The sequence below is a fragment of the Populus trichocarpa genome, chromosome 18 (assembly GCF_000002775.5).
Source record: "Populus trichocarpa isolate Nisqually-1 chromosome 18, P.trichocarpa_v4.1, whole genome shotgun sequence".
NCBI classification, from domain to species: Eukaryota; Viridiplantae; Streptophyta; class Magnoliopsida; order Malpighiales; family Salicaceae; genus Populus; species Populus trichocarpa.
In genome coordinates, this window is record NC_037302.2 from 13,016,461 (window position 1) to 13,039,519 (window position 23,059).

The window sequence follows — 23,059 nt, forward strand, 5'->3', positions numbered from 1 at the left end:
ATTTTTGACAGCATTTACTATATATATATATATTTCTTAAATGATTGGCAAGTGGTGTTTTTATTTTTAAAATACTAAAAAAATAAAAAAAAGAGAGGGCTGGTGCGGAAACTAATGAGCAAAACATAAAAGAAGCATTCTACAAGCAGAAGACGTCAATCAATCATAAAGCATGGCATGCATTTGGGAATAAAGTATTAAATAAAGATGGGTGGAGTTGGTAAAGTGATTGGAGAAAAGGACACTCCTTTGATTCACATCAGTTCTTCAACAATTCTTTCCTCTTTACTGTTTTTGTTTGCTATAGCACCATAAAGCATGAAATCTGCTTCGACCAATTATGGATTAACAGTGTCTATTGTTCGAGTAATAAACGGCTGGTGAGGTTTTGAGCATGCCCTACATTTTGATGTGAGAGAAGAATTGAGGGCTTCAACAACATAACCTAAACCATACGGTCCATACCACAAGCAACAAAAGAAAACAACCAGTCCATTCTTGTTTGGTAACACAAATTCCTGTTTTCTTTACCTTGGCAAAGCAAGAACCATGAGTTGCAAATGGATTAGATGTTTTTTTTTAATAAAAAAATAGCATTCTGACAAATTAAGAGATGAATAATTTGGATACAAGATGGTATCTACCAGCACACTTACCCAGTTTGCAGATACTCGACCACTAGTTTTCCAATCCGACAATCAAATGAGCGATTCCGGTAAAAGGCTGAGCATCAACTCAAGTTTAATTCTCCTTGTAAATCCTACCAAACCAAACTTATGTGGGATCTTTCACACCTGATCAATCTTCAACTGCGCTTATAGCTCACCATGTAGAAACCCATTTATCCATCTGTCAATGTGTTATAAATACATCTAAACAAAGCACTATAATATGACTGTTGTGATCTTTTACCGGATCAGAGATATCAGAGCGAGCAAAGCCCCAAAAATAACAGCATCGATGGAATACGATGAATGGAGAATGTTGACAATTGAAAACCTTAAACCTCCAAAGGTACAGCTGTGTCGATCCTTAGATAATTTAGCTAGACAGGAATACGATGAATGGAGAATGCTGACAATTGAAAACCTTAAACCTCCAAAGGTACAGCTGTGTCGATCCTTAGACGATTTAGCCGGACGGTCCCGAGAATATACTCAGGCAGATCTGCCTCCTCTTTTGCCTGGGAAAACAGCTAGATTCAATATCAGGTTGATTATCACATGCATGTACTCAGGAGTCAGGATCATGCGAGTTGGATTAAGTTAACAATTCAGAAATCATACATGAAGATTCACTTAGACTATGTCAGCACAGGATTACCATTAGTGACATTATAACTATAACATACACAACTATGCTGGACACAACTATGGTCATTTAATGTTGCACATTGCATCCCTAGTACTCTTTCAAATAAATCATAAATCGAACTAAAATAAACGGCAGCAGATGAACCAAAATTACTGGCACAAGGAGAAGGAATAACAAAAGGATTATCAATATGGCTGCATAACAAAGCCCAAAGTGAGTAGTTAAAATTTGAAAAGAAAGGAAAAAAAACTGGGTTTACACATGTATATCATAAATCCCATGTTTTCAGCCATTAGATCCTTGGACTTGTCTCAAACCATGAGCTCTATAACTAGCATCGTTTCAAGTGTCCAATCAGGTGACTGATCTGTCAGTTGGCAGGGAGTACCATCATAAAGAGAAATTGGAGCCAGCCTAAGTTTTAGTTGGGCCAATCCATAAGGTACTTTAACTTAAATAAATGTATTTTCTTTTTTTTATCATGGAGGCCATCTAGGTTGCTAGTGCAATAATCTCTGGGTGTAAATGTAAAGGTCCACCCACAGTTGGGAACAAAATGCAATAAGTCATAGTTTATGACCTTATAACCATTTCCAACCTCAAGCGCTGTAAGTCTACAGAAGAAGTACAATAGCTAGGCAAGATTGCGCTATGAATAGAAAAGGAAGGGTGATTTAACAGCGGTCCAGACCTCTATCAAAATTGCAAGTTCAACAACTAAGCTTGTGACATATCCAAGGACAAGACCAATGACCCCTCTTGCCACAGATGATGAGCCAATATCAACAGCAATCTACAAAACAGAAGTTTTAGCATAAAAACAGTAAGTTAAAGGAACAACAGGAGAAAAGCATTATAGCATGCAACAAATTTGCTTATGCTTGCCTATCCATCCAAAATAAGAAAAATGAATCGGAATGAATGTTCTAATTATCTGATTAAATGATCAAATAAGCCCCAAGAAACTCACAACCGAACCATATTACCTGCTAGTAAAATCAGTATATATGCATTTTTCCCCCAAGTACAAGAACATACATTTGTGAAACAAACCAAAATATTTTCCAAAACATGAACAAGGATACCATGTTAATTATCAACCCACAATCTGGTTACCAGAAACACAACCAAAGAAAAGCGTTTTAGTTAAATTCATTATATATCCTGAATGATATCAAGTAAAGTGTCTACTGCATCTGATGCAGTAAAAGTATGAGAAAATATTACCTCTAGAAAATTATCTTGTCTGAGGTACTTGCAGGTTACAGCTTTCCCCAATAGGCAAGCTTTTGTTCCAACTGCGCGCTTGACCATCCAATATCCCTATTAATTTCAAAGAGCAATGAGCTGCCTCCACATATTAAAGGCAAAACAGGGAAAAAGCCACCAATGTTAGTAATAATCTTAATGGGATGGAATACCTCAACGATGCTAGGAATTAATTTGAATCTTGAATCCCGAAACAAGTCTGTCCCATCAACAAATTTACCCAACAAAGAACTTTTGTTTATTGGCCTGTCTGCAGCATAGTAGAGAACCAAACTGTAGTTTGGTTTTGATGGAATCTGAAACAGAAAAAAGAATGACCACATGCTTTTTTTGAAAGATGATGTACCTTCTAAAATCAGAGAATATCTTAAAATACTAAAAGTTAATGATGGTCAATGACATTCATCAAGCCTAATAAATCCAAAATCATCTTCATCCTCTAAAGTATAGAGGCTACATACGATTAGGCATATTCCAGTCTCTATTTTTCTTGATCAGTTTCAGTCTTTTTATAATGACCTATAATAACTTGTAAAGCTATGATACCTAAAATAAAAGGCTGTGTTCTTTGCAGGCTTTGTCTCCAACTGAAAATATGGTGCAGAATGAAAATTGGGGAGAAGAATTCATATAGTCAACACAGTTCCAGATTAGGGTAAGAGTATTTTGTATAGAATGAAAATTAGCAAAATGGAGATTGGAATGCATGCATTTGGAAATTCACACCATATTTATAAACCCAGAGGCAACTATGAATTTTTATATAATATATGTAACTAATGTGAAACTTGCATATGGCAGGCAATGTAATAATGGTTTATCACAGACAACACATTAACTTCTAACTTCCAAGTTCTTGACACTTTAAAACATATCAAATTGAACGAGATTGGAATGCATTCTTTTGCATACCTGGAGATTGATGACCAGAACGAAGGGGAGCTTTTTTCCAGCTTCAGTCTGAAATTGAAAAGGTGCAATCATTGGATAAATGGCCACTCAAATTACATAGAACTATATATCTTTTTAAGGGCAGAACCACACCTCCTTTTCAGATAAAGGTGAGGTATTATTAATAGAAGAAAGTTAACACACACTGTAACAAGACAAGTCCATGGTGGAAAAAAAGAGTAGAAAACCTAGAGATTATTTGATTCCAGCAGAAATCAAGCAATGAAATCTTAAGCTTAGATATGAAGTTACTATAACTTTTCAGAGACAGCTTGAAACTGTCCACTAAGATATGAATAATCACATAACAGAGAGAGTTGCAAGATTGTTCTAGCTAAATACTGGGCGTGATTTGAAAAAAATGTACTCTAAAATAATTTTAAAGAGTAGACTGTTCTTAGACCATGGTGAATATGAAATGTTCAAATCTACAAATACATTTTTCAAGCATTTCAATTTCCTAATCAAATTTCATAGCTTCAAGGGAGGGAGCTATTAAATAGGCATATATCAGACTATCAAGCAAAACAGGGTTCCCAATCAGAATTTATAGCTATTAAGTACATATGAGTCCATGTATAAAAGTGAGAAGGATTAGTTTCACAATTTTTCCTAACTATATCAGTTACGAGAAACCAAAAATTAACCTACAGTACCTGCACCAGACACCTGGGATGAAGTGAAATCCCATCTATGGCCTTGTCAACCTTGAACCAGTCAACTGAAATGAGCTTGAGAAGGGGATCTCCTCCCATTACCTGCAAAAAGATTATGCATGACATTTTGATCCAGGTAAACAATAGTGTTTCTAATAAATCAGTATTTAATATTCAAAACAGAATGTGATGGTCTTCATCATCAACTCAATTACTAATCCATAAACTATCAGTCTCGTTGAATGAGACAACACAACCTCCAACATGCAGCACAAACACACATAGCAAATAAGCAATCCCTTTCATTTTGACATTATAATATGATAAATAAGATATTATTAACAATGTATCGAAAAGAAAGAAGAACCCACCTTAGAGCTATCTTTTAGATAAGTCTTTCCTCTAACCATAAATCCTGTGCCGCTTGGAGAAGTCCAACAGTTTGAATCATTTTCATCCTTTCCTTTGTTGAGAGAACCATGAAATTGGCTTGGATCAATATTGATTGGAGCTATACATGGATCCAAGTCCTTTCTTGCATCTGTATCTGCATTTGAAATAGAGCAATACTGAGACTATACAGCAGAAAGGGAAAAAGACATCAGTTGTCAGCTAAGACTTAGCACTTACTGAAGCACAGACAAAAGTATGATCCTAAACACTATTTCCCTTTTCCATTTTCTCCTCATTTAAGTCAACTACACTGGAAATAAGACAATCGATGTATACAATTTTATCACCAAAAGTAAAGCTTTACTTGTATACCAAGAAGGCAAAATATCTACTATTATTGGGAACGGAGATAATTTTCAAGCCACTAAAAGAGTAACAACAATGTGAAAGAAATAGCAACCAAGGACCGGTAAGGTTATTATCATCCAGAAGAGAAAGGACCTGGAGCTCGCTTCAATGCCAAGCCTGTGATGGCCCATGAAACATTCCTCAGTTTAACTTTCACTCCCTGCCATAAGAGAGATGTCTTTCAGCTCAGGAGTTCTTTAGAATTTCGATTGCTATCTATAAGAAAGTTGAGTTCAACTATAAACTATAAATGAGACATCAAAAGTACTCTAAAATAACCTTGACCTTTTCATGGTCATCATCGCTCTCTTCTTCTGATGATGATGATGATGAGTCATCAGCCATTGCATCGTAAAACTCATCTTGCACTTCAGAATCCTCATATTCACTGCTAGAGATGGCACCATCAGAAATTCTAGAATTGATGACTGTAGTGGAATGTTCAAATTTGAATGCTGGATTTGCTGAAATATATTCTTTCAGACCTGATTGACAATGAACCAAGAGTATTTAACCACCAGTATGATTAAGATAATGGAGAGAATTACAGCAGCCTAATTTCATAGGATTTACTTTTAATATTGTTTGGAAGAACATGACATTTATTGAAATTTCAATGTCTCACATACCATACCTGGGTTTTCATAATAAACTTTCATCTTTGCTTATACTGAACGATAAATAATTTTATTTTATAGGTAACACTTCTCCTAGTCTCAAAGGAATAATCTGTATGATGAGAACGAATTGTCACATTTGATTTTCAGCGAGAAACAGTTTGGCAGTTGTGCCATAGTATCAAAAAATCAATCCACTAATTCCAAGCAAACCCTTTCAAAATTAGACAAAAGCACACATTGCCAATCATTTCACTGCCAGGAAGGCTGCTATTTTATATAATTGGGATAAAATATTACCTAGGTTCTAATAGCTATTCAATTAAACAAGCAGGATTCTGGATGCACAAAGAGCATATTTAGAAGGAGAGGAGAAAGGCTTGCAAAGAAGGATAAGGTATAAACACTTAGGGAGACGAGATAACATCACAAAAATGTTAGTTGCCAACAACAAAGTGATTCCTAAACTTGATCGATGACCAATTTATAGAAGTTATGGTCCAAACATAAATAAGTAAATAATAGACATGTGAAGACGCAATGACCCTTGTTAGTTCTTGCCAAACTTGTAGTCTAGAGACCAGAGAAGTTGGTTTCTCAGTTGATCAAGAGTCGTATCATGGGTTGGAGTTCCGATGACAGAACTTCCTGAAATCTCTCACAGACCTCACTAGGCTGAGGCAATATATGTTAGATGGCCTAAAAGGAAGACTTTTTATCACAGCATATACCAGATAAGGAAAGGATCAAAACCAAACCTTCCACTTGAGATAATAATGCAAAAGAAATAGTCTTCTCAAACTTTGAGCCACGACTTTTCTTCCATCTGCACCATCCTGCTTCTTGTATCTCTAACATTTGCATCACAAGACATCTTGCTGTATTTGACTCCATGGGTGTATTTAAATCTCTAATCTCCCATGTAGAAGCTACAACTCATGAATAATACAGATCAACAGAAAACAGCAAATCAATGAAGGCAGTTGATAGTTTTTCATTTATTATTGCAGATGATCAGCTTGCATGTGAAACTGAAACCTAACACAAAACAATCAGAGATGACCAGAAAAAAGAAGCTTCATTATCTGCATGGATATAGAAATGCACCACAAGATAATATAAATAGCAAGCAAGGCGACTGAATTATTTGACGTTCACAACAAGATCCGATAATGTAATCCAAAAGATTTAAATTTTGAACAGAGAGGAATAATGGAACAGTTTATCCTTGCATCAACACAAATATATTTAACTGAAGCTAGAGAGATACACCTGCTTCATTTAACTTTTAAATATTTAGATCCCATCCCCTGCTGAATACATCATATTAAACCCAATTTACTGTCTAGTTCCTTGATAATGGTAATATTTGTGAGCCAATAATCAGTTCCAAATGGTTCAGATATTATGAAAACGTAGCATTTTAAAAGATGAATCCACTTACGGTTGATTTTCTCCCGCTGATATCCAGATCTTGGAGGTCGCTCCTTATGCACAGCAGGAAGTTGCAAAATTGCTTCAGAAATAAACAGAAATATGTCAGCCAACAGCAGAGGTGGCAAGTGAAATTGATTTAATGAATTATAGAAGAAAGTGGAAAAAAAAATCAAAGAAAGAATCTAACTATAGATTCTCAGAAAAGATAACGGCATGATTCACATTATATTGGACTATTGACCATTCTTCAAGCAGGTACCATAATGTTTAGTGGTAATTCAACAAGCATATTAACTTGTGATGATGTTAAATTAATCCAACAAATATAGGCCAAGTATGACTCCTATTGTCTAAGACTTGAAAAGCAACTTGATCTATGCATGTAGCCAATGATCTAAGCATCGTTATGCATCTTCTTCTAACATGGCAGTGCAGTAGTGACAAATTTTGGGACAGAGAGAGAATGCAGGGTGCAGATCAGGAGACTTAGTTCTCCTAGATGTAAAAGGGGCAGTCCCACAGATTACCAGATAAAGGGAGGGTTTAGTTCACCTGGTCTAAAAAATTTGCGGCATATCACATAGCATTGCACCTAATGACAAGCAACTGTAAATCAGTTAATTATATTTGCTTACTGTATGTTCCGTCTTGTCCATGAAACCATTGCCTAGAGAAGACAAAATCTCTATTTGATTTCCACCTGTGGAACAGGTTGTCTAACAAGTAAGTTCTGAGTGATGAAATAAGAAGCATGATGCAGTTAAAACTACTATTGTAGCAACTCTTACTTTAATTACTAGTGCCTCATGAATCATGATGTTAAATAATAATAATAAGGAAAAATCATTACGAGTGCAAGATTTAAAAGTCAATTGTGTACAAGAAGCTTAAGAAAACTATGATATGCAAAGCACGGCATGGTTTTTTTAAGTACAAATAATTACTTATAAAGGTGGCATAGTTGTTGTTTCAAAGTTTAACATGTGTCCAAGCCGGTTGCACTTTATGGTTTAAATTTGGTTTAGATCACATATGCTTAAAATATAAAACTATATACTTATCCTGCAGCAACATGTGCAATGACGATGATAAAATAGCACACACAAGTTTCTCGGTATAACAACATGTGCAACATGCGAGTTTAAGTATTTAAGCCATTTAGTTACTATTTCCAGCTCCATTCATTTACTAGGAAGGGTTTAGTTAGCCAGTTAAATCCAGAATGCAATGGAAACAAAGACGAAAAAATAGAAATAGACCATGGTATTTAATTTCTAATCATTGCAGAAAGATTACATGCACACTCGAAGAAGAAAATACTGGAGAAGAAATATTTTCTTTCAGAGGCAGGGTCTTTTTAGCAGCAAACCAGCAACCAAAAAAAGAGACTTTATACATTTTGCAAAATGCATTAACAATCCAGCCTAAAGACATTACCGGGAAAGATAATTGGAATCACATGTCCCATAGACAATATCATAGTGTCCATCATAAGAATCTAACAGCTCCAAGTCGCCTGTCAACATATCCCACCTGTAATGAATTATTAGAGAGAAATTTAATGATCATTTAACACAGCTCTAGAGGAAAAATCGAGAGAAACTTACTCATATCTTTGATGTTGGTCAAGGTTCAAAATCACTTCAAAAACAGTATCAGCACTGGCCTCAATCACACTAACAGCTTTCACAAGAACACCTTTACCATTCTACAAACACTACCAATGCATCAGAGCAGATTAAGACTAGAGGCTTTTTATTCGGTTCATTGATAACATGAAGAGCAACAAAGATAAATTACAGACATAGACACCTAAGTCAGATACATACAAATTCAATCACCCACAACAGCAAACTTCACATCTTCCATCTTAATTTTCACAACTAACCATGAAAGTCAATTTTTCATGTTATTACAGAAGAGAGAGAGAGAGAGAGAGAGAGAGAGAGAGAGAGAGAGAGAGAGAGAGAGAGAGAGAGAGAGAGAGGGATCACAATGAAGATTGTTTTCCAGGATAATTCTCCATAAGAATTCAAGAAAACATTTTCCGATCAAGGCTAACAGATACAGTAAGAAACAAAAACCTTGGAATTGGACACATCCTCAAAGATTCGAACACCTGAAACCACAGCAATAGGAAGTATTTAGAAATGAAAATCAACGTATAGTTAACAAATTTCATGTCAAACCCGTAAAACCTATCCTATCATGCTCTGCTCAATATTTGAAATATACTCAAGTATCTATTTGTGTACTATATGCCAATACAATGATTCTGTTGCATGTTTTAGCAGGCCCAGTAACCATCAACTGTTGAGAGATTGCAGTCACAAGCTACATGTTTATAAGTTGTGAGAATGCCCAAAACATAAATAATTTACATTTTCTTTCCCTTGCTCATTTAGTCTATCAGTACTAGTAGCATTCTATTCTTATCAATAGTATGGATCATCCACATTGAAAATATACCTATGAGGGCAATAGTAAATTGAACACAGATCTGATCCCTGCCTTATCTTTTGTGATTCTTCTGTAGAAGCTCAGAGGTTTCAATAGAGTTATATTAGCCATTCCCAAGAGAGCAACCCATTGATATTTTTCTCCTAAGGCCAGCAAAAATGCCATGATAATTTTAAACAAACTATACAGTAAGTTGTCCATTTTTCTCCAGAATTAATCCAAAAAAGTTAAAGACAAATAAAGAATCCTAACCACATATAAAAACTGTAACATCTCATCAATGGCATATAAGAAATATGAATCTGGGATACAAAATGAAGGATTTAGGACATCCATACACTAATAGAGATATTTATGAGTAGTAAGTTCATGAAGAATATGAAATGATATATTTAGAACAAAAAACAAGTGAATGGTCAAAGTCTCTAGAGAAAATGAGAAAGAAAGAGCTTTAGGGAGGACCATCTACAAAGCAATGACCATCACCTGGAAACAAGAATATAAAAATTGCATAATAGAAAGGTACCATTAGCTGTACGAACACATTTCCATTGATGAAAGTCGATTGCATCTCCAACCTCACCCTCAAAGTACCTATCAGGCCTAACCTTAGCAGCCACGCTTGAGGATTGCCGAAGAAGTGTTTCTGGACCTGTCAATAACAAAAGACAGACAGAACTAGCAAATTAAATTTTTTTAAAAAAAAAACTAAAAAAACTAAAGATTATTCCATACCAGTAAGTATTTCTATAGCACACATATTGATAGGTTACTTAGTATAAAATATAAAATTGGCATCAAGAGTTGAAGCAATTTGACAAAAAATCATCAATATTTTATTTTGTAAAAATTACTCTTACAGTCAAATTTATTCAATATTTGTAAACACCAAATAGAAGGATATAAAACATTCACTTAGCATGTTTAAGGGGTATACATTTCATCCAATATTAAACTTTCCCAATTTCGTATAACGAAGATAAATATTTAAATTAAGTTGTTATAGGATTTTACCAAGAAAGGATTATAACAAAAGGAACACACACAACATGGCAACGGCACAGACAAATCATATAATGATCGATGCAACATATGTTATAATCTTCCTGCATGTTAAGAAATGCAAGCAGACACCATCACATCCAAGAAATTGTTTTCCTGGTTTATTTTACTAACTTTTTTTTTAATTTTCCGTTGCTAGGATAAATGGGTCTTCACCAAAAAATAAATCCTCTAATTTTAATTTTTATAGTGGACATGGGTAGCAATGGCTGGTTTGAGCTCATTAAGCTCACTGCAATTTTGCTCATTTCTTGCTGAACATCATGATAAATTTATGTAAGAGTTGAAATTTCTATGATGGAACATATCTATCATGCACATGAGCACCAAAAATCCCACCATAACCTTTGAACTATAGACAGTTCTATGTCAGATCCATACCATCACAAACACATAACATCCCAGAAGTCGCCACACTCTTGTATACAAGTCAACTCCAGATGTGGCCAAAAAAACATTACTTTGAAAATTGAAATACATTAACACTTGGAAGTCCTGCAAAGCCTATGTCATGCAGTAATCCATGACAAGATATGCACACTTTACTAAGATATGCACTCTTAACTTTGATTATTCATGTCCAGGACAAGAAAACTGTATAGCACAATTGGAAAAATCTCCAATGCCTAATGAGGTGCAACAGTTTTGCTAATGAGTAGTGAGAGTAACACCTTACCTTGCCCTATTCTTATTAACTTTTTCAATCCGTAAGCATATCTCCTCACTCTAGGTCGATGTCCTTCAAGATTGATAATCCTTGCAAAACAAAAGAGAAGAGATTTCAAACAATAATAATTCATCCAGAATACCAGACAATAAAATCCCGCAGTGAACCAAGCAAAAAATACGAATAGAAATTAACAATAAAAAACAAAAGCATTGCCAATATGATTCCACAGATTTAGAGTGACACCCAAGAAAACCTATGCCTCTTTTGACTACCTGCATTAATTATAAGCTATCCTAGAGTTGTGTTATAGACCTGGCTACAAGTGATTAGTTCCCCTAGTTTTCATATAAAATCAAGCACAAAAGTTGACTGGCAAGGATTTAAACACCTGTCTTCTTTAGAAGTGAATAGACCATCAACCAGTAAAACCAACTGTTCCCATTGTTTGTACTTTATCTTCATTATATGTTTGTTGCAAAAATACAGGACACGATAACATCACACATCTACAACCAAAATAATGAAATAGGAAATAATAACTTTTTTTAGGAATAAACATAACATTAAACTAAAGGAGAATCCAGCAGTACAAGAGATGAAGCAGAATAGGGGACATCTTCCACCCAAATTCTCTGAGGAATACTAGCATTGGCCCACTGTCCTGGGAAATGATAACTTTACCTGGTTATATGTTTGTTGCTCTGATGATTCATGATTTCATGTGGAAATGATAACTTTACATATAAATACTAGCTAATAATAATACGTGCTTGAGCCTCTCTAAACGCTTATTTTAAGGAATAATAACTTGTCAATCTCGCATCTACAACCATTTGGGGGATTTTTGAATTGGTCACCTAGACCCAAATATCAACATACAGCAAGAGTAACTGAGACCAGAAACCATTGTTGATCAAACTATGGGTATCACATTTACATTTCTTGAGAAATCAGCAAATTAGGATTATCTGGCTGCAAAAAGAATGTCTTTTTAATTCATTATTGTGAAAAATTACTAGCTATAAGTAGAGCCAGGACTCAACTAGCTGTAAATGTGGGGAGATTACAGATGCCAATGAATGTATATATTAGCTTTTTTCCCATCAAGAAATCAGATTCCTCCATTTCTCGCTTAATTTGGTTGTTAAATCCTCTATGATTATCCAAGCAAAACCAATTGGTGAAGAGACTCGTCCAAAGATAATTATTTAAACAAGATGATCCACAAGTAGGAAGCATACTCTGTCTCCATGTTCAGCTTGTTTCTGGCACTAAGTCCTCTTGCAAGTTCAAATTCAGCCTGCCAAAAGAATATTATGATGGTCCAAACAAGAGAAGAATTTGATGAATCTAACATTACTTACACAAGGTACCAATTTTTTCAAAACAAAAACAATAAGTTCCACTTTCAAGACAAGGACCGAGTATTTCTTTTGAGTTGTCAGAAAGGAAACCAAACATAACAAATTGAATAAAATACCACAACACAATATAATAAATAATGCAGTTATAATTGGTTCTGCCATGATGATTTTATATGTGAAACTACCTCTGATATTCTATATAAAATTAACACAGGACCAATTATTCACCACGTTCAAGTCTAATTCCCTGTACCTGTTGCTTCCCCTGATCAAATGCTTCCATCCATTGTTTAACCTCTCCAGCTGTAGCACAAGCAATCTTGAAGCACAAACAAGCAATTAGTTGTAAGTCTTTCTGGCATATAAAGGAAAGCGTAACTAAGAATTATTTGAAAATAAAACTAATTTACTTTATTAAAAAAACCTGCAAATGAAAGGGCCCACCAGGTTTAGCACAAGCCAAATGCAGATTCCAAATAACATCTCAAGAGCACATGATTTTAAAGATTACACCCTGGGACGTAACAGTAGCATTGCGTGTGACAATGAGTGCATCCCACATGCAGGCATGCATCAGGTAACATACTCGGGACAGGCATTTGTGCATATAATTATGAAAGACATTTTCAGCTTATAAAGCTATCTTTCTGGAACTTAATAATCCATTTTTCCTTCCAAACTCACTCAATATTTATTGCATAAAGAAGAATGTTTTGCATGTAAGTAAAAGATGAGAACTAATAAATACATGTCAGTGAACCCCTGGAATGTGTTGCCTTTCTGGAAAATTCCACATAATGCTCTTGTATGAATGCCAATTAGATAAAGGCTCAAGAAGGAATATTCTTCATAATAAATTTCCAATTCTAGTTATTTTTCAGAATTTTGCAATGATGGTTTCTTAGAGTGTGCAATCACAGGTTCTACTAATGGAAGCTATTAGAGTATACTCTATTCTTTAAGACAAATAAAATTTGAATTGGGTTTAATAATTACTGATGATCTCAGCTTCTAAGGAATTTCTAAGAGCAAGTTTTAGGTTATTGTCAGAACTTAAAAACTTTGAGGCTGCTTTTCTTCACAACCAGGTTGGGTAAGATGGCTTAATAGAACATAAGAGGTCTGAAGTTGAATAAAGACAAATGTCTGCTAAATAGCAATTGACAACACAGTGGATGTAGCGTTGGTGAATTGAGGTTTGATTAGTTTGCATCACTGACAGCTTTAGAAAGTCTTAACAGCCAGAAACCTGCCTTTAATGTGAAATAGGGAACACAAAGCAGTGGAGTCTACTGGGTTGTAAAACAGATGGAAGTGTTGGCTTGGAATCATTACTTAAATTGTACAATATAATCATTATTTTAGGATCCATTTTTTAAGATCCAGACAATTAAAAAAGATACAGGTAGAAGATGGCATGCCTAAAGAGAGGCCATCCATTGTTTATTTGCTTGGCATTGAGAAAATGGAGAAAGAAACTAACATGTGAACTGGCACAAATGCCACTTTATTTGATATTTCTTTCATGCAGGCCAACTATAAATTCTGTATGGTAAATTATCACAACGAGCAGACACAAGACAATCAATCATCACAAAAAATAAAATAAAGCACATAATCGACAGATAAATGAATATGTTCAGTGCATAGTATGGATTCTAAAACGCCAACAATCTTTACCACTTCACATTGAAATATCTAATCCATCTTGAAATTGCACCAATAATTTGCAAACTATAGATGAAAACTGTAACTTACTTCTCCTTTTTTTGTCTCATCCAATCGATTGTAAAACCGTAAAACATAAATATCCTACATTCAAGGAAAAAAAAAGTTAGCCTAGATTATTTTCTCATGCTTATGACTGGACATGATTCAAAGGCTATTCAAGAAAGAGGAGAATGGCTAAACCAACAGAGGAAGCGTAAAAAAAATGATGTCTTAAAGTATGAGGAAGCAAAAAGACATTTAATACTGTTTAAGTACTCATGACATATAGATTGACAAGGTTCTTACCCCATGATTGACTTTTCGACGCCCTAGCTCCTCCACCTTAAGTGTAGGCCCTATTACACCCTTCCTGATATGTTTCTGGACCAAAGAAAAGGTTGAGTCAGAATTAAGTACGAATCAAATTGAACACTTGAAATCACATATTTAAATTGATCGTGCACTTTAAAAACTTGTTGATACACAAATCTGTTGTGTATAAAATGTGCTTGTTGTGCGCCATAATAAACCAAGATGGGAAGCTTAAAATTACATGATCTCAGTTTTCTCTTTTTCTCCTCTTCAATGGAAGAAGAAGGGTCATTTACAAAAACAAGGAACAAAATAAAAACGGGAAATATAACCATAGATTAGCAGGTGAATTTTATAATTATTTTTCAGTAAGAGGCTGTTACTGCAAGAAATAATACACAATGGGAAACAAATTCTCCTCCTAAAGAATCCCAGAAAAAGAAGGAAACGGTATAAAGAAAATGGAAAAAGATTACAAAGGCCAAAAGATAACAATAACCAAAGGGCTAAGCGGCTGAAGAGGCAGAACCCCACATCATTGCCTAAACTAGGTGCTGTGCAAACCGCAAGAAAGAAATTTTCAAACAAGACAACAAATTCAGACCAAATAAATCAGCTTCATTAACTACATTTCTAATGCACTTGGAAAAAGCATTTTGATTTCCTACTTCGTTCTCAATTTTTTGAGTTTCTTATCAGAAGACATAGGTAGACAGGATCAAAATCTGCATCCAGCCAAGGGTATTAGTCACCGGGTTAAACCATTTTACCCCACACTGCCAATCTAATACAGGAAAAAAAAAACAACAAAGAGAAAAATTCCCACTTCAGAACACATTTTGAGAATTTTTCAAGACAAAGAAATGTGCGTTAGCACCCTAATATCACATTTTTATCAGGTTTTGCCGGTTCGGTGGGAAATTTAGACACGCTACATGAAACCTCAGTGAAAGTTCTTAAAATTCCACTACCCTTCCCATTTTTCAATGCAAAACCACATCTACAACAGCAAATCTCATCGCAGGTGCAATTCCAGCATCTATAAACCTCAAAAAGCCTCCAACAACCCCACGGCAGCACTCAGATCAACCTAGCAAAATTATCAAAACCTATATTCAACTCTCCACCCAGTAGCCACAACACTTCCCACCCTCTCTCAGTCCAATGTTCCATCAACCCATTTCAACCCTTAGTTTACCCACAAAATCCTACAACTTGTGTTTTAACTTCATTCAAATCAACACCTGCAGATATTATCATATAACTCTTTTCTCGCCACCATAACTGCTCAAAATAACAAACCTTCTCCAATACAAATCAGTTCCATTTTTTTTTTACTTAAATCCATCAAAAAAATATAACATAAAAAAAGAATCAAATTAAAATCACACAAAAAAAAAGCAGCGTTTACTTTCTTGATCCTTGAGCCAAAACAAAAGGCAGCAAAAAACAATAAAGAAAAAAGGCAAGCAAAGAAGAAAGCATACGATGCCAGGATGATCCTGAGGATCACGCTTGTACATCTGAACATATTTTCCTTTAATAAACAAGAATCTCAAATGACAATACTGACGCCCTATCGAGTTCGTCCCCAAATGATAAACCCAGCCAGAATACACATAAATCCCCCTCTCTTCTCCTCCGCCACCACCACCACTGCCGCCACCGCCACTGCCACCACCACCACTGCCGCCGCCGCCACCACCACTGCTCTCCCAGCTTCCACTACTTCCATCTGAACCACCTTCTCTCTCCACTATCCTCACCTTCACCTTCGTCGTTTTCGTCGTCGTTGTTTCCATCGCTTTTCACTGTCTTCTTTGATCAATCAGGTTTTAATTTGAATGTAGCAGAAATCCGTTCTGTGTGTGATTAGCGTATTTATTTATGAGGAGGTTAAAGGCGTTAGGATTTTCCTTCCTCGTCTCCACCTCCTTCCCCACAGCTTTCTGAAATATGACGTCGTAATTAGTTCATTTTTCCAAGTCATTGATATTTGGTTTGGGAAAACTACCAAATCAATCCTCAAATTATATAGATGTTTTCAAATTGATGATCTAAAAATTACCCATATTTTTCCAAAAATAATGTGCAATCCTATAGTTTTTTTTTTTTAATAATTGAGTTGAATAAGTTTTTAATTTTGTTTTGTAAATCACTTTCCGGTCCAAATAAAATGATTCAATCATTTCAATTTCATATGAGATTGAGATAATAATATAGATATATAGATTAAAAAAAAAACAGAATAAAACTATGAATTGGATATTTATATTAAGATATTCAAAATCAATATAAAATAAAGGATAAGTGTGGCAATTCATTATAATTTTAAATTTTTTTCTGTCTCAAAATTTTAAACGAGAGATGTTAATTCTCTAGTTTTGATCTTGATGATGAGAAATACTTATCATTTTAAATTTTTGAAGATTCAATTGAGATTGTACATGTAATTGGGGGACTGATTTGTAGTTTCCCAGCTAGAGGCCCTGGTGGGGCACAATATCTAGGCATACGTACGGCTTAGACGTTGCCAAGTGGATGTTTGGTGGGATAAGAAAGGCGAGGGTTGGCTGATTGGTGACACGGAACATTTTGATTGACTTGGATGCATGTGCTGCTCCGTGTGCATCGTTGCCACCTGTATTGTATTTCATGTGCACTAAAAAAAGGGGCGGGGGGAGGAAGATTTTTTGGTGACTAGTTGTCTCCCCTAAAAAAGAAGGGTCAATGACAGAGCTGCCCGACTTAAATGACGGAGTTGCTAAATCATGTGATCATGCAAGGATATTGATTCAGCCAGCAGTTGTAGCTCTGGCATCCATTATGACACGGTCGCCGTTTGCCCACAATTGGAAATTGACAGGCAACAATTGGGTAGGGACCAGATGTGAAATGAGACCACATTTTGAATGATTTCTTAGAGATTAAGCATGAGACGACACATGACGACCATTCAAGAAGAAAGATCCCTCAAGGAATTAATTAGCTCTTATTTCCTCGTTAAGATAAACAGCATGGTATTTTGTTCACTGGATTCATTCAAGGGCAGTGTAGAAAGCTGAGAAAGACTAGAGATTTCAAACCATTCATAAATATTAACGCCCATGATTTATTCGTGCCCACAACCCAGTGTTACCAGACACGGCATAAAGGGACTCCGTCAGATTCTCACTGGTTTCTTTGACTTTCGTCTGCCGGCACAAACAATGAGAAATATCAAGATTTGATGTTTAAAGACATTGGAAAACTTTGAGCTGGGAACATTAGAAAATTTATTATTCAATGGACAAATGCACGATGCAGATGAAATTAAACCAAACTGGTGACGTCTTCATCTTCAATGACATTAATCTATTAGCAACCTAAATGTTGAGGTAGGCCCATCACCCGCGCTCAAGCTCAAACAAGCAGCACAATGATAACTTTATCAATATATATTTTCACTCCCAACAACGCATACATTTGCAGAGGTAATGCCAATAAAATCCTAATCTTAGAACGACTCCAGTTATGAAATCCATTACTTGTGATTATTGGTCGCCGTCATTGTCCTCATCGTGGCTGCTGTCTTCATAATCATCACTGTTGTCGTTGTCAAAAATGCTGTCCCGAGGGAATTCACTGAAATCAAACTCGCCATCTTCATCATCTTCATCCATGAATTCTAGCCCAAATTTTATGTCCCGGTGTTTAACAAGAAGCCAACGCAGCAGGCGATCCTCCTTGTTCAGGTAATGCAGCTCCTTGTTGATGTTAGGTGTGGCCATCATTGTTATTTGCATCAGTTGGCCCTAACCAAATATAATAGTCAAATCAACTCATAAAAATGTCCAGTGAAAGTGAAATCAGAATGACGCTCTTGGGAGTCAGGAATGATGAAGGAGCAATTATTATATTTCTGCTAGGGCAAGAATGTTCCATGGAGTTCATCTAACCTGAACCATCCCACTATTAATAATCCCAATAGAGCATCAAATTCTGATTCAGGGCAAGAATTTATTAAAGTCAGCTCTGATCGCCTCTACATGCAAGAAACCATCTACATGCAAGAAACCAGAGACATAAAATTCATTCATAAGAAAGCTCTTATCAAGGGGTGTCCACATTGATTCCTTGGAACTTAACATGAAACTCAACTGAAAGGACCCAACAAAACTAGTTTGACTTAACAAGACAAAGATAGCCACGCTAGCAGACCTTGGATATGAGTACAGATAGAGAAATTTTCAATTTCAAGACGCATCAATTTCAAAAATACTTAATGGATAAGAGAGTGGTTTTATCAAAATCCTCTTTTTCCCTATTTATGAAATTCCAAGTTATCATCACAGTTCCTTCTCCAAAAAAGTTTCTTATCACTATCATTGAATAATCTTTCATCATCTCAAAGTATATTTTTTGGCTGGTAACAGCAAGACTTAGAATAAAATCTGCATGTGTACCTGCTCTAATCCCATGGTCATCGTAACTATAAAGACCTAAGACCACAGTCAAAAACCACCCACTCATCCAGCATATCTTCCTCCAGTAAAATTTGCATGTTATAGTTGGTCATCCTTGATGTGAAATTTCCATGGAAATGATTTTAATAAATGAGGCAGTGAGGAACTCTAAACAAAGTAGTAAACATCCAACCATCACCACTAAACAAAAGGTTTTAGAAATTTATTAAACCACCCTGCAGCCATTTCAAGATTTTAGTTTACTCTGATATTGTATGACACTAAATCAAAACCCCTAAACTGGAAGAATCCCCAGATAAAAAGTTTATAATAGAGAACTTGCAATCAACATAATGAATCAAAAGACTTGCCATTTTTTTTTATAAAAAAAAACACAGATTCTTGATACGGACAGAAGAAACCAAAAGGATTCAGATTTCAGAGGATGGTGAGCTCATCTTACAACATAATAAGAAGCATTGCTGAGTTATACCAAATTCCACAGCAGCAGCATATTCACCTGATAATGTCTACCATCGAGCTTCTTAATACCATACCCCAGTTGAACAGTGCCAAATGATTTTATATCAGTGACAACACCATTTCTACTATAAACATGCTTGCCTACTCGAGCAACCAAGTCCATCAATGCTTCCTTTCGTACATGAGGTTTCAACATGAGCATACAATCATAAAGAGGCATCTTCACTCTTTCTTATCTTCCTCAATCCAAGCTAGTTTACCAAACTGCTGAAGCAGAGTTGTCCATTAGAATATACAAAACTTTTTTATACAATTAGGTCTCTGTAAACATCAATTCTAATGCCTCAATCAAGCATATTAAAATCAATAGCTATAAATAAGACAGACAAACAAATTTCAAAGCAAAACCCAGTACACCATTATCATATTTACTGCAACATCAGCCAATAAAGAATGAATTTAGTTTTTAAGGAAGAAAAACGAAACTCTCAAAACTCTTTCGGCCATTTTCTGATATACAAAAAAAAAGTATTTGCATAAATTTCAAAATAGTGTAGGGCACCATCTATCTTGCACTGCTGAAACTACTACATGAAGAGCTGATTTGTGCCCCTAGTTTTACTATATGCTGCTGTATTAACTTACTGAATGGCAATACTAGAGCCAACCAGCTCGGCCAGCTGCAATAAAAACATTTGATAACACTCTTTAATGTATCGCCAGTCCAAAGCTTTAGACCTAACTGTCATCGAACACCAAATGCTCATTTCTACTACCAGCAAAAACAAAAACATACTTCATTGCCCCATTTTATAAAACAACTAAAGGGTAAGATTAATCATGTCAGAACATCAAGAAGAAAAAAAAACATAAATCATGCCAGAACATCAAGATGAAAAAAATAAAAAATTCTGTTCTTTTTGTAGGTGTAGTGAATCTTGAGAAACAACAGTGGAGATGCAGATTTCTTTTTCTTGTTTTACTTTTACAGAGAAAATGAAAAAGATAACTGCGATAACAACTAAAACATTGTTACTGATTGATAAGAAGAGAGAGAACCTGGTGGCGGCGGGTTCTAGACTCACTGGAGCGCTTTGGATTTGGAAACGCTAGCTAAACCCTTGTTCGCTCTGCTTCCGGGTTTTGCTTTGTACTGTTTTGTTTTTGGGACCAGGAACGACTATATAGAGCATAAGAGCACAAGGACAGGCCCAAGGAAATACATGGGCCTAAATGCGAGCCGACGAATTAAAAATCTAATAATTAATACTGCACATAAATATATTTTAAAAAAATATATAAAGAGTAAAATGCCTAATCTGTTTCAAACTCGATGAGAACCCAATTTTAATCAGATAATACAGTATCTTATCCTAGCTAAAGCAATAGGTATGGAATGAATGGGTTTTTAGTTGGAATATTTTGACAGATTTTGATTTAGCAAGTTTATATTTTTTTTTTTTTGGTTCAGTTGGGCTTGATTTTTTCAATTTGATTCCAAGTGAATTTTTCGGTTTCTAAAATATAAAGGCAAAATGAAACTAAATATTTTTTTTAGTATAATCTTATTTACTCACTTTCTCTCTCGTCTCCTAGCTCGGTATAGTTTTATTTACTATTCATGAATAATATTTATTAAATAAAACTTATTCAGAACGAATCTAATACTCGATCATACTATCTATGATCATTCAGACCAAGCTTCACCCTTTTTTTTTTCTCTCTCATCACTTAACTTGATATAGTTTTGTTTACTGTTTATAAATAATATTTACTATATAAAGCTTGTTCAGAATGAATCTTGAGTCCCTCGACTTAGTTAGACCAAGCTCCACCTTTTCCTCTCTCTTCATCATCTCTCTTCAATAAAAAAAGAAAACATGATGAGGCTATATAATATAAATTAATAGTACTTTATCAACACATTCAAGCTACAAGGTAGCTTCTTCTCCTTTTTCTTTCTCTCCCCTCTCTTTTTCTCTATTTCTTTGGCTCGGTCTGACAAAGCTACATTGTCTCACCTCGTTTTACTATTAATGAATAATGTTATTTGCATGGTATTATTCATCATTATTCATACTATTCAAGAATAATATATTTTCTTAGATATTTCTCTAGATGTTTTTTAAGCTATATATTTTCAGATTTTGAGAGAGGGAGGGAGGGTTTAAACACTTATCTTTATACCTCTCTATTTTATAAAGAATGCACTTCTCTTTTCTACACACAAAAAATATTATTTTTATCTTTTTAAATTTTCACTTGTTTGTCATTTGAGAAGAATTCAAATATTGATTTAAGTATCATAGTGTCCCCCTTTTTTTTAACAAGGGACTTGTTTTATAGGTATGACTAAAGCCCAGAACTAATAAGCTAAGAAAAGTCAATATTTTTTTGTGAGATTTTTCCACAACTTCATCAGTAGCATCGCCTGTGAGAACTTGAACAAAAAGTTAGTTCATTCCCTTTCACCTTTTTTTTTAAAAAAAATTCATGGTCGATGAAACTTTAGAGCGGTAGAGAGTGATTGATCTCCCCACAGAGACTCCAACTCCCCTAGGACTCTAACAGTTTTGCAAACAAGTTAATTTACTTAACGATGTTGTTGCAACGATGCAACTATGTCTTTGTACCTTTTCCCCTGTATAATAACAAGCTCTTATCCATGCACCAAATATATATATATACAACTCTAGTTCCCTGGAGAAACGGGGCAGAATGACATGCAAGTGTGTAACACTCACTTCAACACTTTAAAGAAGCTATACACCTCATTCTTACACGAGAAACTCTAAACAATTCAATCACCATCGGTCTCCATCACCTTACTCCACCAAAAAAAGACTTAGGCATAAGATAACCTCTATGACTCCACTTGTTTATGAGCCATCAAAAGACTCCACTTTGTTATAAAAATGTTACACGCTCAACTCTTCAAAGATTGTGTCTCTGCAAAAGTCGATTTAGATAACTATGAGGGACTCATAAACCTGTGGAAGTACATATAAAATATGAGAAGTATCCTAGAACTTTTCACACAAGACACTGATGCTATAAGCAAAGTTTTTCCAATAACTTTTTATAGATCTACTAAGTTATGGTTTTATAGCCTTAAACCTGACTTTATCCCAAATCTTCATGATCTCTATATAGAGCAGCTCATCTCTAATTTAGCACAAGAATTTTTGCCAGAAAAAGTATCACAGAACTCTTTGCAGTTACACAGCGAGAAGATGAAAGTATTAAGGTATATCTCTAAAGGTTCAATTAAGAAATGTTAAGCGTGTAGAATCTACTTGAACCCATCACTATTGAAGCCCTTATCAATAAGGTCTATAACTATTCTTTATGGAAAATGTTATACACATTTTATGATAAAAATATCTTTGGCATTAAACACGCGATGAAAAATTACATTAATGTGGAAGAAGTTAGTATAACCAGACAAGGTCACCCACATTTCCATGTACGGGCAAAGTCTCTACCAAGCCATTATTTCTAATAAGAA

The 23,059-nt window shown here is 35.0% G+C and overlaps 2 protein-coding genes across 6 annotated transcripts; both read right to left on the minus strand.

Moving 5' to 3' along the window:
- Nucleotides 1–554: 554 nt before the first annotated feature.
- On the minus strand, nt 555–16,587 carry LOC7479118 (protein ENHANCED DISEASE RESISTANCE 2-like). 4 transcript variants are annotated; one of them, XM_052449043.1, is made up of 23 exons: nt 16,111–16,586; nt 14,618–14,692; nt 14,360–14,413; nt 12,855–12,920; nt 12,479–12,537; nt 11,244–11,323; nt 10,032–10,157; nt 9,130–9,164; nt 8,653–8,753; nt 8,483–8,578; nt 7,681–7,745; nt 7,053–7,124; nt 6,367–6,537; nt 5,271–5,476; nt 5,085–5,151; nt 4,562–4,737; nt 4,191–4,292; nt 3,496–3,543; nt 2,736–2,879; nt 2,542–2,637; nt 2,006–2,107; nt 1,090–1,183; nt 555–999 (listed from the first exon to the last, which is right to left on the minus strand). In XM_052449043.1, the coding sequence occupies exons 1-22, from the start codon at nt 16,423–16,425 to the stop codon at nt 1,091–1,093; spliced, it is 2,349 nt and encodes a 782-aa protein (XP_052305003.1). In that variant the 5' UTR covers nt 16,426–16,586; the 3' UTR covers nt 555–999; nt 1,090. The 4 variants fall into 4 exon arrangements, with proteins under 4 accessions (XP_052305003.1, XP_002325156.2, XP_024445694.1 ...); XM_002325120.4 differs by having other exon boundaries at nt 555–1,183; nt 5,277–5,476; XM_024589926.2 differs by having other exon boundaries at nt 555–1,183.
- Nucleotides 16,588–17,874: 1,287 nt separating this feature from the next.
- On the minus strand, nt 17,875–20,750 carry LOC7470031 (uncharacterized). 2 transcript variants are annotated; one of them, XM_024589490.2, is made up of 3 exons: nt 20,611–20,750; nt 19,589–19,815; nt 17,875–18,417 (listed from the first exon to the last, which is right to left on the minus strand). In XM_024589490.2, exons 2-3 carry the CDS (start codon nt 19,769–19,771, stop codon nt 18,157–18,159), a joined length of 444 nt encoding a protein of 147 aa, XP_024445258.1. In that variant the 5' UTR covers nt 19,772–19,815; nt 20,611–20,750; the 3' UTR covers nt 17,875–18,156. The 2 variants fall into 2 exon arrangements, with proteins under 2 accessions (XP_024445258.1, XP_002325157.2); XM_002325121.4 differs by having other exon boundaries at nt 19,589–19,818; nt 20,611–20,709.
- Between the last annotated feature and the right edge of the window lie 2,309 nt (nt 20,751–23,059).

What these genes read in the sequence shown, in the direction of transcription:
- LOC7470031 (XM_024589490.2), bottom strand. Translation starts at nt 19,771, where the DNA reads ATGCCTCTTTATGATTGTATGCTCATGTTGAAACCTCATGTACGAAAG. An exon ending in TCGATGGTAGACATTATCAG is followed by an intron (nt 18,418 to 19,588) that starts GTGAATATGCTG and finishes ATATTTGGTTAG; the next exon opens with GGCCAACTGATGCAAATAAC.
- LOC7479118 (XM_052449043.1), bottom strand. Translation starts at nt 16,425, where the DNA reads ATGGAAACAACGACGACGAAAACGACGAAGGTGAAGGTGAGGATAGTG. An exon ending in GTTAATAAGAATAGGGCAAG is followed by an intron (nt 10,158 to 11,243) that starts GTAAGGTGTTAC and finishes TGTTATTGACAG; the next exon opens with GTCCAGAAACACTTCTTCGG. An exon ending in GATTCCAATTATCTTTCCCG is followed by an intron (nt 7,746 to 8,482) that starts GTAATGTCTTTA and finishes CCTGTTCCACAG; the next exon opens with GTGGAAATCAAATAGAGATT.